At 37.5% G+C, this 18,836-nt stretch overlaps 1 protein-coding gene across 2 annotated transcripts in view; it reads left to right on the top strand.

Annotated features, from left to right (window-relative positions):
- HSDL2 (hydroxysteroid dehydrogenase like 2) overlaps positions 1-18,186 on the top strand; it is a 64,974-nt gene extending 46,788 nt beyond the window's left edge. For both annotated transcript variants that reach the window (XM_032213153.1, XM_032213152.1), the window contains 5 exons: positions 9,141-9,335; positions 11,845-11,916; positions 13,267-13,488; positions 15,487-15,615; positions 17,211-18,186. In XM_032213153.1, the coding sequence (XP_032069044.1) occupies positions 9,141-9,335; positions 11,845-11,916; positions 13,267-13,488; positions 15,487-15,615; positions 17,211-17,323 (731 nt within the window). In that variant the 3' untranslated portion in view covers positions 17,324-18,186. The remainder of the gene's footprint in view (positions 1-9,140; positions 9,336-11,844; positions 11,917-13,266; positions 13,489-15,486; positions 15,616-17,210) is intronic.
- The last annotated feature ends 650 nt before the right edge of the window (positions 18,187-18,836 follow it).

The raw sequence follows: 18,836 nt of genomic DNA, 5'->3' as shown, positions 1-18,836 counted from the left end.
TCTTTAAAGAAAGGACTAACTCTTTTTCCATTTTTTGTACAAAGTCTTTTTCTTTCAATATGGTATTATTTAATGTCCATCTAGATCTTGCCCTTTGGCCTTTCCATTTAATTGAAATTGGGTTGTGGTCCGCCCAAGTGCTTGCTCCAATCTCTTGTACGTTGCAGATCAGTTCTGCTGAAGCCCATATCATATCTATTCTAGAAAATGATGAATGTCTATTTGAATAAAAAGTGTATTGTTCTTTTTTGGCATTTCTTTCTCTCCATATATCTTTTAGATTTACTTCATCTATCATCCTAAAGAAGGATTTCGGCAGTAATTTTCTATTTAGCTTTTTTATTTTGTGTGTTTTATAGTCCATGTTTTGGTTCACGATGCCATTAAAGTCTCCCATCATATAAATATCAACATAGTCTAAGTCCAAAAATTTTTTTTTTAATTAATAATTTTTTTAAATTTTTTTTGTTACATAAACAACACATGCCCACAACAGTGGGGAAAAAAATCAAAACAAAAAAGAACAAAAAACAAGACAGAGAAAAAACAAAAAACAAAAAAAAACCACAAGTATATGTTATAAAAAAGTATATCAGCTGGTTACAACAAGTTTTTGTGCATTTCTTCCATTAATTCATATTAATTCAAATATCTTAAGTCAAATGTTTACCATATTAACATCATCATACCTCCACTTTTAGTTGACTACAGTTGTTTAAACATCCTTCATCCTTAACTATGCCAAAGATTTAATCCATAACCACATGCTAGCATTTCATTTACTTGCTTATAAAATCCTCCATTAACATCAAATCCTCATATTCTGTTTTAGCTAAACATCCATAATATTTAATACCAAAAATTCCATCCTCCATGTATATAGTTTATTATCATTCTCCTTTCTTTATTTAATTATATCGTATATCGTAGCATTTTCCCCATATTAGTTAAGATTTAACTGTATATAGTTTTATTTTATTTTTTATAGTAATAATTATTGTGATTAATAACCTTTATATATAGTCCAAGAATATTTCTAACCTTCCTTCTCATATCCAATTATTATTTATCATAGCAACTCAACATTATATATATTAATATCATTATCAATTATTATTCAACTATATCTATTACAAATGAATTTAACTAGGTTTAGCTAGTTTTAAATTGTACTCTTCCATCTATCAGCCTGTGTCTCTCCAGTAACAGAACCTCCTTAATCCTGTTGCCATTCATAGGTCGAATTCTCCAAACATCTTTATGAGCAAGTCCATACAAAAAAATCTTTGCACCTTTTTGCTTATGGTGCCTCTCATATAATGCTGCTGTCCTCCGTTTATTTCCTTTATCAGCTTGTCTTTAATTCTCAGTGGTGGTATCAAAAGTTTTGCAGATGGTATTTCATAAATTATAAATTATTTAATGCTTCTCACTCCTCCTGCGCCCTGTCTTTTGAAGTAAATCTTCTGTGTGGCTGCTCCCCCTTCAGACATTCCATCTTTTTCTCCCTCAGAGGTAAACTAGTTGCCCCAAATATCAGCAAATTGAAAATCTTTATCTCTGACATCCTCAGTTTGTATTTGAAGAACATTCAAACGTTCAACGTTCTCATTTTCCCCCCTCATATTTTGTTGCTAGAAACAGCAGATAATCCAGTTTCCTCTCAATTCTATCATGTGTGGCAGATAATTTTTGTAGTGCCAAAGAAATCATTTGAATAGAGGCTTGAATAGACACCATATTTGTACGCAGTTAGTATTTTTTCTTTGGGAACTCTGAAGTATTTGCAAGTAAAAACAAGCTGGGAACTGTACAATCTTATCTGATCTTAGACCAATCCAGCCAAGCAATAAAAGTGTCAAGTTGTAAGGAGCCATATTATAGTGAATTGGTTTACAGCCCACTTGCAGAGGATCAGAGGAGATGTTGGAGTAATCTATCCTTTGTCCATGTAAATAGCATTTAAAATATTTAAAAAATAGGGTAACCACCGTCCATAAACCAATAAAGAGATCGAAATCGTCGCTAGATTCTGCTGTTCTTTAATTTAAATTAGCTTGAATTTTTAGGCGGACTGTCTTTCTCTGAGTAATAAAATCACCTTACCAGCTGGAAACACTTTGCCATTCTTTGGAGCTATCTGCAGTTTCAGTTAGCCTTATGGCTAATCCGGAAGTCACTGGCAAAGGAGGTTAAATTCCAAGCCCCCAGAGACTTTGCGAACGTCTCTGGGGCCACTGGATCTCCTCCTACCTTTCACTGTCTCTCCGGGACAGCTTGGGTCCAAAAAGGAACCGTCCAAGTGCTTCGGAATAAGGGAATTTCAGGAATAGCCTGAAAATCCGTCTTCTCACTGCTAAGCCCCCTGGATTCTCAGTCCAAAATTTTTTGGTGTAATTTTTTATATAATTCGTCTTGTTTTTCATTGGGGGCATACATTCCAATTAGGAGTGTTTTTTTGGTATCCATAATTTCCACCATCAAAATTCTTCCCTCTTCATCTGCATAAATTAGTTTTGCTGGAATATTGCCTTTAATACAGAAGATCACTCCTCTTTTCTTACAGTTCGCCAATGTTGAAAACATTTCCCCAAGCTTTGGTTGAATTAGTAGATGTTCATATCCCTTTTGGATATATATTTCTTGTAGGCAAGAATTAGTTTACAGCCCACTTGCACTTCTCTAATTTAACTTCTCTAATTTATGAAATGTTTTCTTTCTTTTAGTTACCAAATTAAGTCCATTAATGTTAATTGTAATCATTTTTCTTTCTTCCATGTTTATACTTTATATACAGGGTTTATAGCTCTAGTAGATCTGGAGATCTTGTTTTTCTTTGCAGCTTACATCCCCCACCACACCTTCTTCTTTCTCAATTCCACCTACAGCTCCTTCTACTTTTTCAGTCTCAGTTGTGGGTGACTCCAGCAGTTGTGCCACAGAGTCATCTTTCCCAGTTTTCTCAGCCATTTCTCTGAAATATTCTGCATAAAAGGCTTCTGCCTTATCAATTGTGTCTATTGTGTGCCTTTGTCCTTGCCATGTACATAGTAAACCTTCCGGTATAAGCCATCTGTAATTAATGCCTTTTTTAATCAGAACTTTGATCAGGAATTGGTATTCTCTTCTCCTCTTTTTCACCTCTCTCGGAATTTGTTTGAGAACTACGATCTCCTTGCCTTTATATTCTAATTTTCTATCTCTCATTTTCTATAAAATTTGTAATTTGGTTGTTTTCTTAGTAAATCTTACATGCACTTCCCTTGGAAGAGCATTTCTCATTGCATATCTTGTATGTACTCGAAAGACTTCGTCTATTATATCTATCATCTTCCCGTGGGATATGTCTAAAACATTTATCAGGATCTGAGATATTATCTGTACTAAGTTCTCCCCTTTTTCTTCTTCTATGTTTTGAAATCTTAACAAAAATTCAGACCTATCCATCTCCCATCTTAGTATCCCACTACTCTCTCTTTCCACATCGCTTAGTCTGCTATCTAACTTCTCGATTTTCTTCTCTCCTTCTTGGATTTTATCTTCAATTTTTTGAATCCTGTCTTCATATTTCATCATCCAGTTGTGCATACTTTCCATTTTTCCTTCCATTTTATCAACTTTTTGTACTATGCTTTGGTTTTGTTGTTCTATTATCTCCATTCTTTCTTCCATAATCTCAGACTTCTTTACAAGGGTGTCTATCTTGTCATCCCTACTATCAAGTCCTACTTGCATTTTCTGTATCGCTTGCATGATTGTCTCAAAGTTTGCACCTTTCTCTTTTTCTTGCTGAAACATTGGTTGTATTGACCTCTGACCTCCCGCAGGTGAGGGGGCAGGAGTTATTGTTGTAGACCCAACAGGAGCTACTTTTCTACTCACGATCAACAAATTTTTGAAGGTGTAAGGTTGTAAGTACAATGAGAAAAGGGCATAAGAGAAAAAAGAAGGGTGGGGAGAGTGGAAGTCTGACTTAAGAAAGAGGGTAAAAAAAGAGAGAGAAAGAGGAGAGAGAGGGAAAGAAGAAGAAAAGAAAAGAGAGAAAAAAGAGCTCTTCAGTCTGGTTTGCTCAAAATTTAAGATGAGCCATCCATTGATGTCCCAATGTCTTCCCCCCCCAAAAAAAAAATGCAAAAAGAAAACATAGGATAAAAAAAAACCCCAAGGATGTTTCAAGCAAAAAAAAAAAAGGTAAAGCATCAAAAAGTCAAAGGGGATAATAAAAAAAAGAAAAAGATCAATATCTCCCCAGCAAAATAATATGAAAATAATATAAAAAACTGCCACCAAGCTAAAACAAATAAGTTCAGTCTGATGTCTCATTTTCCTTCCTCCTAAGATAAAAGTCTTTCCAAGGTCATTCTCAGCTTCCTTTGCTGCTTTGTTATTTAGTCTGAGGCAAAGTTCCAGATAAGAAAAGGCTGCAGCTGTGTAAATAAAGCCTACCTTTTTTTTTTAAGTCAGATAGATTATAGGGGAAATTTCGATAACAATATTTCAAGTCCGCTAGATGGCAGTGTTAGCTTGTATTAACTTATTAACTTGTATCAACTCAGTATCAAAGCTTCCGTAACTTTGTTTACAAAAAAAAGAAAATAACAAGAATTACTAAAAAGCAACCTAAAAGCTAAAAAACAGATCTTCAGAGCACTTTAAGTTTAGGTTCAATGTCCCCACAAGATCCAAAGTTAAAAATATCAACGGTAAGAAGAAAAACACAGAAAGCCGATTTGAATTGTAAGAAAGTCCAGCCTGGTTTCCAGAGATAAAAAGAGAAACAGAAAAAAAAAAAACCTTCAATTGGCAAAGCTTATACCCGCCGCTTTTCTCACTAGTCAGACTTATTTTAAACTGAGTTTCCAAATTTAGAGTGTTCTCTTTCCAGTAAAAAAAAGATTTTAAAACTCTCACCAGCACGACATGTTTCTTATCCAGTCTATTTGGGGCTGTCAGCAGCTTCAGTAGCCTTGCGGCTAGTCCGGAAATCACTGGCAAAGAGGGTTTTTCCTGGGTGCCCAGAGACTTTGCGGGTGTCTCTGGGACCACAGGGTCTCCCCCTACCTTTCACTGTCTCTTCGGGACAGCTTGGGTCCAAAAAGAACCGTCCAGATGATCCGGTTTAGATGGACATTCAGGAGCAGCCTGAAAGTCCGTCTTCACACTGCTCACTTTGTTGTCAGTATCCACAGTTTTCTTATCTCTTTGCTCATTTTTTTTCTTCCATCTTTTGAACTCTGTCCCCCATTTTTTTCATTTGGTAAACATCCTCAGTTTCTCCATCAGATTTTTCTGTTTTGTATTCCATATTCTTCAATCTCTTTTCAATTCTCTCTGTCACAACTAATAGATTTTGAATTTCAAACATAATCATTTGCAATGTTACGGTTTCTTTTTCCTGATTTTTCAGATACTGCCACTATAGGGTTCAAGACTATTTTAATAAACTTCAAACAGGTTCATTTAGGTTCATTCATTTATTATCTTTCAAGTCCAAATGTTGTCTTCCCTCCAATAGCTAGTGATAGAACTTCCAAAAGGCACCTATATAAACAATTTGTACTCTTCCTACTATTACTGTCAGTAAACAAGCTGAAGGAACCTTGAATCTCAAGTGATCAAAGAGAAAGAAGAAAAAACAATGTATCCAGCCTCCAGCCTCTAAGTGGCAGTGTAACTGCTTTTCCTCCTGTTGTTACAACCCTCTTTATAATCCTTCTTATTTTCTTCTTTATATTCCAAACTTAAGAAACTAAAAAACCCTTAAATGGAGATCAAAAACAATCCAATCAATGAAATCAAGCATTATAAAAAAGAAGAGAATTTTAATCCATAGGTATAAGCAAAAGTGAAAAAAGAAGAAGAAAGAATTAATTCATTCAGTTTAAAAAATAGAGAGCCCCTGCAAAAGTTCCATCCGTGAAAAAAAATTAGAAACTGGATAACACACTAAGTTCAATGCAGATCAATCTTGCCGCCTACAATCTTTTGTCTTCAATCTTAACTTAATTTTTTTTTCTTGGGTAGTCTCTTCCTCTAATAATAAAATTTCCTCACCAATTCGACACACTTTCTCTTTCCACTTTCTTCCCATTCTGGAGCTGTCTCAACTTCAGCAGCTTCATTAGCTGCGTTTCTGTCACCAGAAAAAAAAGCTGTTCCTGGATCTTTCAGGGACTTTGCGATGTCCCTGAGATAAGCAGGAGGTGCCCTTCTCAATCACCGTCTTTGCGGGATGGCTTAGGTCCAAATGGACCATCCAGCGGCAGGAATAGCAGTCAATACTTTTGCCGCTGGACAGTCCTTTTGGACTTAAGAGACAGTCTCCCGAAGAGACAGTGACAGGGAAGAGTACATCCTGCTGATCTCAGGGACACCGCAAAGTCCCTGATTGATGCAGGAGAATCTCTTTTTACCGGCGACAGAAGCACAGCCATTGAAGCTGCTGAAGTTGGGACAGCTCTGGAATGGGAGGAAAACGGAAAGAGAAAGGGTGTCCATCTGGTGAGGAAATCTTATTATTATAAAAGAGACTACCCCCCCAAAAAATAATTAAAGCTAAATTAAATTTGAAAACAGAAGAGAACAAGCGGCAAAATTAAGCTACATTAGACAGTGTATTATCCTTTTTTTAAAAATTTCTTTTACGGATGGAACTTTTGCAAATGTTTCCTATTCTTTAAATTGAATGGATTAGTTTTTCTTCTACTTCTTATATTCTTTTTTTTTACACCTATGGATTAAAATCTTTTTCTTTATTTTTATAATGCTGGATTGGATGGTTTTTTTTTTCTCCATTTAAGAATTTTGTTTTCTTTAAGCCTGGAATATAAAGAAGATATAAAAGGAATACAAAGAGGGCTGTAATAACAGAGGGAAAGGAAGTAACACTGCCACTTGGAGGCTGGGGGCTTGAAAGGCTTGGAAATATTGTCTTTTCTTTTTTCTCTTTGATCATTTGACTTTGCATTTCAAGGTTCCACAGCTTGTTTACAGAGAGTGATAGTGAGAAGAGCATGGGTTGTTTATACAGGTGCTCTTCGGGAGTTTTATTGGCAGCTGGAGTGGAGTGAAAACAAAGCCTTGTCTTGAAAGATTATAAATGAACTTGCTTTAAATTTAATAAAAAGTTTTGAATGCCAGAATGGCAGTGTTGGAAGAATGGCGCAACATGAAAAAGAAACCTTAACATTGCAAAAGATTCAAAAATTATTAGAAGTAACAGAGAAAATTGAGAAGAGATTGGAGAACATAGATTGTAGAACAGTAAAATTTGATGGAAAAATTGAGGATGTTCATCAAATAAAGAAAGTGGAGGTCAGAGTTCTAAAAACTGAAGGAAAAAATAAACAAAGAGACAAGAAAATTGTTGATACTGACAATGAACTGAGCATGGTTGGAAATGGAAAGAATGAAATATGGAAAGGGGAGATAGATGGACTGGAGCTCTACCCCAGATTTCAAAGTATAGAAGAAGAAAAGAGGGAAGAATTGATGGAACTAAGGAGAGAGATTTTGTCAGAAGCACTAGTGATAGGATAAGCTGAAGCAGATGGAGGGTTTCAAGCTTATACAAGATATGCAATAAGCAATAAGTTGTGAAGAGAAGTCCATACAAAACTTACTAAGGAAATAACCAGAATACTAATGCCACAAATGGCAAGAGACATAAGACTGCACTATTACTGGAAAGACACAGGTTGATGTAATGAAAGCTTATAATAAAAAATTAAGTCAAATTTAGTTAAATTTAGAGCATTATGTATAAAATGAAGTGATAATGGATACAGTTAAATAATCGATTGATAATGATAATAATGCATATATATATATATACATACATACATACATACATACATATATGTTTGATAAGAGGAAATTTGATATAAATTGCAAATGGTGACTACGAAAGGAGGTTTAGAAACTCTGTTATTAAATATAACCAATTTTTATTTAGAACATCTATAACATCTTATAAAGATGTAATGTTACTGGATGATATTGGGAAGAGCTAATGGAATGCCATTATGTGGTTTTGCTTTAAATCTGGAATATTTTATGTAAAAGGATGTAAAAACAATTATAGTCAAATGAAGATTGAGGTATGATAGTAATATATATAAATATATTTGATTTAAAATATATGATTCAATATGAATTGTAGGTGATAACTGTGGAAGGGATGCACGGAAGTTTTTGTAACCAACCAACACACTTTCTACAATTTGTAATGGAAGATGATTTTGTGCTTTTTTTGTGTGTTTTGTTTGTTTGTGTTTATTAAAAAAAAATCTTTATAAAAAAAAGAATGGGGCCACATAAAAGGCTCTTGGGGTGATTGACAATGGGAAGGAAAAGCAACAGGTGTCTGGGTTGTGAGTGGATATTGTGAGCTGCATCTGACCATTTGCTCAAGGCTGAACTTTTGATATTCCTTTTTCAGAGCAGAAAGAGGTCTTGGAGGTCTTTTAGTCCTGCTCTGGCAGGAAACCCTATACCATTTCAGACAAATAGTTGTCCAATCTCTTCTTAAAAACCTCCAGTGTTGGAGTATTCACAACTTCTGGGGGCAAGTCGTTCCACTGATTCTGTTAGGAAATATCTCCTTAGTTCTAAGTTGCTTCTCTCCTTGATTAGTACTTCTTGTCCTGCCTTCAGGTGCTTTGGAGAATACTTTGACTCCCTCTTCTTTGTGGCAGCCCCTTAGATATTGGAAAACTGCTATCACGTCTCCCCTATTCCTTCTTTTCATTAAACTAGACATACCCAATTCCAGAAATAGTTCCTCATATGTTTTAGCCTCCAGTCCCCAATCATCTTTGTTGCTCTTCTCTGCATTCTTTCTAGAATCTCAACATCACTTGTTACATTGTGATGTCCAAAACTTGATGGAGTAGTCCAAATACCAAGGCATTATAAAGTGGCATTAACACTTCACATGATCTTGATTCTAACCCTATGTTAATATAGCCTAGGACTGTATTGGCTTTTTTGGCAGCTGCAAGACCCTGCTGGCTCATATTTAAATGGTTGTCTACTAGGACTTCAAGATCCCTTTCACAGTTACTACTATTGAGTCAGGTGCCAGCTATACTATCAAAGAATTATTATTCAACCAACCCCTTCATTCTTCTGTGTTTTAGCTATATACACCTCTGCAATGGATATGCTGGGAGGAGCTGGTGTGGAAAAACAATGCAGGAAAACAGACATTTTAGCAGATGCCGCCTATTGTATTTTATCAAAGCCAAAAAGTTTCACCGGAAACTTCATTATTGATGAGGTTTTATTGAGAGAAGAAGGAATTAAGAACTTTGATGTATATGCAGTCGCTCCAGGTAATGTGGATGTAATTTTTAACACATTGAATTGTGTACTACACCAAAATTACTACAAATTATACGTCAGACCCCTAATTGACTCATAATTGCTAACATACATCACACTGATTTCAGTTGCTTCTAATTTTATGTATTACTAAGTCTGTACCCAACCAAATATATTTCTAGTTGTGTTACCTTGATTATATCAATATTTTCAATTTCCCAAAAAATGACTTAATTACAGGTGGTCCTCGACTTACACCATTTTTCTTAGTAACTCTTCAAAGTTATAATGGCACTAAAAAGTGACTTATGACCAGTTTTCACACTTACAACCGCTGCATGGTTCTCCCATGGTCCCATGATCAAACTTCAGACGCTTGGCAACTGGGTCATATTTATGATGGTTGCAGCGTCCCAGGGTCATGTGATGATGTTTTGGAAACTTCTGTCAAGCAAAGTCAATGGGGAAACCAGATTCACTTTACAACTGTGTTACTGACTTAACAATCGCAGTGATTCACTTAACAGCTGTGGCAAGAAAGGTGGTAAAATGAGGCAAAACTCACTTAACCGTCTCACTCAGCAACGGAAATGTTGGGCTCAATTGTGGTTGTACGTCGAGGAGTACCTGTATTTCAGCAGTTCCTATGACATCTAGTCATTTTACTTTGGGAAAAGTAGGAAAATGCTTTGGGAAAAGTATTTTATGTATGGATGTGTCTGTATATAAAAATCACAAACAAGACCATATCTCCCTCTACAGGTAATCCCTGGGTTACGAGCGTTCCCTTAGCGAACATTCAAAATTACACGATAAGCACCCCGTAGAGTTTATGACCAAGCCCTTACAAACAACCACAGAGGCTCTGCAACATTTGTCCTGCATATTGCAGGTCGAAGTGGAGCTTTTGAAGGGCAGATATGCCCTTCTGATGCTCCGGGCTTCTGTGGGCCTCCCCTGGCACATTGTAGGCCGAAATGGAGCAAAGACCTTGTTTAAGACATATGACCATAATGGTTCCTGCCTGTACGGATCATAAGTTATGATGGTTGTAAGCCATGTGATGGACTTGATTTTACAATCTTTTTTGTGGTGGTCATTAAGTGAATGCCACAGTCATTAAACAATCCCGTGGGAGCAGTCCCCAACCTTTGCAGCTTGGCAGCCCAGCTAGGCAGGAAAAAGGGAACCAGGCTGTGTGAAGAGTGGGCAGGCCCCCATGTCAGTGTGCACGCAACTCAACTGCAAGTGGAGCTGCACATAGATACCTGTGCACCAGCCTGCCGCTTGTGCAAATGAGCTGCTCATGTGCTGGCATGTTACTCGCACGGCCTGGTTCCGAACAGATCATGGTTGGGTAGTGGGCCGCGATGCAGAGGTTTGGGGACCCTTGCTCTATGGCACAGTTTTGCTGAGCCACAAAAGTGCCAGTTTTCAGCAAAATATGGACATGTTACTGCAGAATGCTGCATACCGCTATAAATGCAGTTGTATTGCCGACACCTAGAAAAATTTCCTCAAACTATTCCATCTTTCCCATGAAATTCTATGTCCTGTGGGATAGAAATTATAAACTAACAATAGCAACTGCATACAAAGACAATTTGTACAAAATGTTTTATAGATGGCATATGTCACCTAAAAGAATGCCAAAAACGTTTAAAGACAAATCAATTAAACGTTGAAAATGCCACCAGATGCTGGGGTCGTATAATGAAATATGGTGGATATATGTAGAAGCAAAAAAATACTGGGCAAAAATTCGAATGTAGTTGGAGAAGATGATGTAGCAACATATTGATTCAAAACCTGAATTGTTTTTGTTGGGTATCCTTCTAGGAAAATATAGTGAAGTAAATGTATATTTGATTATTTTGGAAAAATTGGAAAGTGGAAGAAATCCCTGCAGATGAAAACATGATTAAGAAAATATTAGAATGTGCAGAAATGGATAGATTAACACTAGCAATTAAAGGAAGAATCTGATTATTATAATATATGGGGGTTATTTTATCATTTGTTAGAAAATGAATATGGAAAAAATGTATTATAACATTAAATAAATTAGGAAGAGAAATGTTATAACAGGAGATATGTAAAGTTGTAATGTTAAGGTAAGAATATATATATTAAGAATATGGTGGTAAGTTTTAACTATTATGACACAAAAAATTATAGTCAGGCGACACACTGATTAATGAATGATGACATGTTTGTATTAAAGGAAAAAAATAAAAAACTTAAAAAAAAGAAATTCTGTATCCTAGACAATTGGTTCAAAAGATTCTGATGCACTATTGAGTTCCATAGCCTATATGCATATAGGAAATCATAGCCCATTCTGGTTTCTGAAATGGATCTTTGCAAATATTTAAATATGTGTATGCATGTATGATTGCATTTGTATGTTTACTTTAAATAACACCAATACTTGCCATAATAATAGTTTGATATTATCATATGGAGGGTAAATCTTTTTTTTAAAAAAAAAACACTTTATTATTTCCATTTGCATTTTAGGTTATCCTTTGATACCAGATTTTTTTTTAGATGTGGATCCTGATATGATAGCAATGAAAATGGAAGCACATGGTAAAGAAACTACTTTGTCTCTATCACTTGCTAGTTCTGGAGAAGAAGTGTGTGTGTGTTTGGGGGGGGGGAGATTCCTGCTGTCCCTCATCATTTCCATTCTTCTCCAGATCAATTCTGGAAAGAATGCTGGAATAATGCAAAACATGTAAAATCTGCAAGTCTGGGAAAAATGGATCGGTTCTATCAAGACTTTGGTTATTGGACAAATTCATTTTGATACAAGTCAATGGCTGGATTCACGAATCACAATAAACCATAATGTAGTTTGTTTGGTTTTTATATTAGGATATTGTGCTCGTCTGGTTTGTAGAATATGATGTAGGACAAGAAGCATGATGGTGCAGTGGCTAAAATGCAATACTGCAGGCTAATTCTGCTGACTCACGATTACCAGTACTTCGGTAGTTTGAATCTCACCGGCTCAAGGTTGACTCAGCCTTCCATCCTTCCGATGTCGGTAAAATGAGGACCCAAATTGTTGGCAGTGAACTGCTTAGAGAGGTCTATAAACTACTATGAAGTGCTATATAAGTCTTAAGTGCTATTACTATTAATGACACTGAAGATAGTCTTTGCTCCAGTGGTTCGAGGCCTAGCGGTAGGTGGTATGGTGAGCTCCTGTCACTTGCCTCAGCTTCTGCCCACCTAGCAGTTCTATGTGAGTAGATAAATAGGTACCATTTTGATGGGGAGATGAGCCAGCACTTCATGCAGACGGTTAGATTCCTGCTGGCGCTGGACCTTCCCAGTTGTGACATCTGTTTGTGAGATGGCTTTGATGGAGGGAAAGGGCCTTGGATGACACTGCGGGAAAGCCATTCGTATTTCTTTCTGGTGCAGTGCTAGCTCACCATCCTATGGCACACCGTGGAAGATGTGCAGGCATGAACAAAGCAAGGCTAGCAGTCAGCCAAACTACTACTCTGAATTAGCCTTGTAATCTCCTGGCTAATGTAACATCACCATACATCAAATAAATAAATTAATGAATTTAGGACAAAATATTTTTGTGGCTCATTCAGTTGATTGATTAAGTAAAACTGACATAATTTTATATCTGTTTATTCTAATTGTAAATAAACATATCCACTTGTAGCTATGTTGTATCACCAGACTATTGTTCTTCAATTTAGTTTGTTCTGCTGGGATAGTTTTTATGATTGCTGATCTTTTTTTCTGTTCAACAGAAATTCTAAGAATACTCTTAATAAAATGAGAAGGAAATCTTGGTCCTAAATACAGAATGGTAGAATTGGACTGAATTAGGAATAGATCTCTCTAGAGATTTTAAATCATCCTTTACTAAAACCCAAACGCTAATTTTACTTCTTGCTGATGGTCCTATAGGAGCTTCTCCAACCTTCAAAGAAGGGAAAAAACAAGATATTGTGAAAAATGAAGGTCCTGATAAAACGAAGGCTGAAGGACCTGATAGAGACAAACTGCATGTACACTTTGCTGAAGATAAACCAGCAGGGCCCGTAGCAGAAACATTTAAACTTATAAAAGGAATGATAAATGAAGATATTGTAAAGGCAACTCAAGGAGTTTATCAGTTTGAATTATCCGGTAAGGATTCTATACACATTTTAAGACATTAAGACTAGATGGCCTCTGACAGAAAGCCACTTGAAGAGACTAGAAGCATTTGAAATGTGGATTTATAGGCGGCTGTTATGTATAACTTGGGTTGAGAAAATCAGAAAGGAGGAGATGAGAAGCTGCCTGGAAAAGCCAAGGGAAATCATCAAAACCATAAAAAAAGCAAATTTTAGAATATTTTGGATATGTGATGTGATACCCGGAAAAATATGGCATACTTCACAACCTCCAAAGAAAGATTGATGGCAAATGAGATCCAGGCAGAAAAAGAACATAATGGCGTCAAAATCTAAGGGACTGATTTGGACAAAACTCAACAGCACTTTTTTGTGTAGCTGTTGATAAAAATAGGATCGCCAACATGATCACCAATGTCCGATAACAGATATGCCACAAGAAGAAGAAGAAAGCCTCATCTAACTAAGAAGTTAGGAATCCACTAGACCAGTGATGGCTAACCATTTTTGGATCGCGTACCAAAAGTGGGGGGAGCACGGGGGGGTCATGCGAGGGTGTGCCCACACCCATAATTCTATGTGGGCACACACACACGCACACACATGCAGGCGAACACCCCCCCCCCCGCTTTTGGCTTGTTATGGACCCGTTTTTTGCCCTCTGCAGGCTCCAGAGGCTTTCTGGGAGCCTGGGGAGGGCGAAAACAGTTTTCCCCCACTCCCCGGAGGCCTTCAGGAGGCTTCCCTGAAGCCTCTGGTGGGCAAAAAAATGGCCCTACAGGCAACCCAGAAGTTCAGGAAACGTGACTTCCAGGTTGCCTGTAGGGCTGTTTTTCGCCCTCCGGAGCCTTCAGAGAAGCTTCCGGAGGGTGAAAAATGGCCAAAAAAGAAGACTGAAGTAAGCTGGCGCACGTTGGAGCTTCGCATGCCCTAACAAATGGCTCCTCATGCCACCTGTGGCATGCATACCATAGGTTCGCCATCACAGCACTAGACAATCTGTATCCTGTTGGGTCATTTCAGAGATATTTCCTTAATTGAATATGAAAACAGAAAGACCACAGCAAAATGCTGTGGGAGCAGGCACGACTTCTGACTTCCCGCCAGTTTCCCCATTTATTTTGCTTGCAGTAAGATAACAAGGAGAAAGTCAGGGGAAGCCATCAGGTTCAAGGCCAACAGGCAGGTAGATAGCCATCAGGTGGGGAAGGCAGCAAGGGGATGTTGTGATGTGTATGTCAGGAATTGGGGTGTAATGGGGTAAATGAGAAGTGCTGCTCAGGTTTGGGAGGGTATATGGGTGTGTGCAAGAGATGCTGTGTAGGTTGGTAGGCTGTGTGGGAAAGTGGTTTCGATAGATCATACAGGAGAGAGGTGCAGGTCAAAAGGATGCATGGGGGTTGCAGCAGTTGCTAAAAAAGCAGTTGTTAAATAAGGACTACCTGTATGGTAAAATCAGTAGACCTTGACTAATTTACAACTTACTTAGACCTCACTGATGTATGTGCACCTGCCCTGCATGACTGAATTTGGATCAAAGTTTATATGACACCAGTTCTTTTCAATATTGCTAAGTAGCTAAAAAAATCTATATAACATGCCCTGAAACTGAGAGGAAGAGCGGGATACAAATCTAAATTGCATGGGGAAATCAAAAGATGGAGTTGAAAGTGATTTAAAAGCTATTGAAATCATTACCAACAGATGTAGGATCACATACAATTGGCTTTTAGTTGTGTTCTCTCTCTTTCTCTCCCCCCTCCTCCCTCTCTCTTACAGGCATTTCAGTGAAAATTGCAATTTGAATGTTATATTGAAGTTGTTTAGCTCACGGGTCTCCAACCTTGGTAACTTTAAGACTTGTGAACTTCAGCTCCCAGAATTCCTCAGCCAGCAATGTCCACAAGTCTTAAAGTTGCCAAGGTTGGAGACCTCTGTTTTAGCTTATAAATGAAAGAAACATCCTACTAATTTATCTCCTATACATGGATTATTATTCTTGTTTTAGGTGAAGAAGGAGGAACATGGTACATTGATCTTAAGAACAAAGGTGGCAGTGCAGGAATTGGTGAGGCACCTGGAAAGGTCGATGTAATTATGAACATGTCTGGCAATGACTTTGTAAAAATGTTTTCAGGTAAGCAGTTTGAAAATGTTTGCCCTTGTTTAATCAGATTCCCCCCCCCCTCAATCTTTCATTTGGATTATTGCTTTTTGAAATGGTTACTATTTTTAGAGACAGCTAGCTACACAGTGGGAATGATACTGAATTTTGAGGGAGGAATCCTGAAGTTGTACTGGGTAGTATTAAACTCAACTTTTAGTTTCTATTCAAAACCTACACTAACATTTTGCAATTAACGATGTACAGGTGTTCAAATTGAGAATTAATGGGAGGGAAAATACCAGCTTCAAAACATAATGCTGCTCTAGTTACTCAAAACTGACACCAAGTTCGTTTTTTACCGATGTTCTACTTTTGTACCCATCATCCTCTGGGTCACAGACAGGATCTAAGGCCATGATGGCAAATCTACGGCACGCATGCCGGAAGTGGAACACAGAGCCATCTCTCTGGACATGCAAGCCGGCGCTTGTTGCTCTTCCGGGTTCCGGCATGCCGGCCAGCTGGTCTTCACGTTTGCCGGAAACTGGAAAAGCAGCTCCCCAGTGTTTCTGTGATATCTTTATTAAAAGCAACCAAAATGACACAGCAAGGTTGACTTTTCAAGCTTTCAAGGATTTTTGGAGGTCATCTTTAGGCAACATGTTACCATAAATATAAGAAAGGGAAGAAAGAAGAAACTTTAAAAATTAAACCAGAAGTTTAACTTTGACCAGCAGCCTTAATGTCATGATATTTAGAGTTTCATGCTGGCATTTCTTGCCCTTTTTTTTTTGGTGACATCTAGAATTCTTCTGGAGTACTTGAAAGACCATATATCCTTTTAGGTCATTTTGGTAGTATCATAGAGATATCAATTTTGGCCATTTGTTAAATGAAATTAGTAAAGAAAAAAAATTATAGAATCTCATATTATACCACTTCTGTTTAAAGTAAGGAAATGTATTTACTGAAAAACTACCTAGGTGCTATTATTAAATTCAATAGAAGGATTCAGGGAGGGAGATATTTAGCAATAGCACTTAGACTTATGTACCACTTCATAGTGCTTTACAGCCCTCTCTAAGTGGTTTACAGAGTCAGCATATTGTCCACAACAACCTGGGTCTTCATTTTACCCACCTCAGTAGCAGTGGTGGGTTGCATTTACCTTCACTACTGGTTCGCTGATTGCGCATCTGCACGTTCCGTTCACGCACGCCCCTGACTTGCGCTGTGTGCGTGTGTGAAATCCACCATCCTGCAACAACCAGCTGATTGTTGGGGCTCGCAGAGGCGCCACACGCTGTGCATGCGTGCACAATTTGTCTTTTGCCATAAAAACAGGTATAGAGCACAGGCAAGCGGGCGAGCCAATAGGAGCCACCGTACCAGTTCGCTCTGAGCTGCTCTGGGCCAAACTGGCAGCAACCCTCCTCTGCTCAGAAGGATGGAAAGCTGAGTCAACCTTGAGCCTGTTGAGATTTCATCTGCCAAACTGCTGGCAGCCGGTTATCAGCAGAAGTAGCCTGCAGTACTGCACTCTAACCACTGCACTACCGCGGAAATATAAACATATCTCAAATGTTTATGATGGCTTAATGTATTTTATCCTTTCTTTCCCCCAGGCAAATTAAAGCCAACGATGGCTTTCATGTCTGGAAAGCTGACAATCAGGGGAGATGTTGCCTTAGCAATCAGGTTGGAAAAACTGATGGCTCAATTCAATGCCAGACTTTGAAAATAAATGGGGGAAATTGGTATCACACTGAACTTTCAATAAATATGTAATCCTTTGCTGTTGAAGATAACGTCTCTTATTTAGCGTATTTGAATAATAACTGGACCGTTCCTAACCTGTTTTGCTATTATTGATTAAAGGAAATATTTGCCATATTTGCAGCACACCCAATAAGAATTAACAGATCATCAACTGATATTAAAAACACTGATTTGTTTTAATTAGACCATTACTATTTCTATTTTATTCTATTTTAATTTAGAAAATATTGCCATTTTGTTTTTTCTGAGATTTCTATGTATTTCTAAATTGAAGACACTATAAGCAAGAAGTTTAATACCATGCAGGAAGACTCAGTTCTGTTAATATTTTTAAAAAGTTGACATAAGTGCAATTTTTAAAATAAATAACTGTATTATCTCTGGTGAGGTGGGGTTTTTTTTGTTATATTATTAATGCTTGGAAGCACAAGTGCCTTTTAGATTTTTTTCATATATTTCAGTAATTAAATGTAAGATTTTTGTGGTGCAAAATACTAATAACCAAAAGATGACCGAGGAAAGTTAATGTTTTCTGTCTCTTTCTCCTTCCACTTACCAGCCATCTAGATTTTTTGTAGCCCAGCTTGGTATCTCTACAATAATAGAATCAGGATTTTTTTTTAAGTTTTACCTCTCTGGAATTGCTCAGAGATTTCTATCATTTCTATGTCCTGGTAAGATTGCCTCAGATATGGTACTATTTTAAAATAATAATAACTTTTTTAGTTAAAATAACTTTTTTAAAAACACTGACTGATGTCCATACTTGATTTCTGTCAAACTGTAACTACAGAGAGTGGAAATAAAACATGTTCACATGTGTATGTGTGGTTAAATACATGATTTGTATATTATGGTTATGTTTTTTAAACATGATAGCTAGTTTGTTGTGGTGGTTAAGGCATCATACCAGAAACACACCAGTTGTCAGTGTTCCAAATAGCATCCAAAATTAAATCAGAGTCCAAGGCAAAGTATTTGCTCAAAGTTCCAATTTATTAAGAGCGCCATGTTGGCACATCTGGGAAAACCTGAAACTGAAAGCTTTCCGGTTTCTCCACCCAGCTGAAAGTTCCCAATCTTGCCCTCACACCCACAAGTCCATCACATGGTCCAATCCTCCACTGCCATGCTGACAGTTCCACCCATCCAGTTACGGTCAGGTGCAGAGGTGCAGAGACAACCTTGGCTTTCTAGAAAGGAATTTTATTTTGGCCACATAGCATTTAACTCTGTACAATTCCTCCCTCCCATTTTCCCACAATAGAAAAGGCACAGTAGTGTGCCAGGCCAAAGATCCAAAAGGAATATGGCTGCAGGCCTGACACCAGTTCTAGTGCCTCCTTAGGCATAAAGCCAACTGGTGACTCTAGGCCAGTCACTTCCTGTCAGCCCTAGGAAGAAGCCAATGGCAAAGCACTTTTGAAAAAGCTTGCCAAAAAAACCCTGCAGGGTCTTCTTGTCCAGGCAGT

Source organism: Thamnophis elegans, chromosome 3 (genome assembly GCF_009769535.1).
Source record: "Thamnophis elegans isolate rThaEle1 chromosome 3, rThaEle1.pri, whole genome shotgun sequence".
Classification (NCBI taxonomy): Eukaryota; Metazoa; Chordata; class Lepidosauria; order Squamata; family Colubridae; genus Thamnophis; species Thamnophis elegans.
Note: the sequence above shows the minus strand (reverse complement) of the source record. Positions and strands in the feature narration are given on the sequence as shown.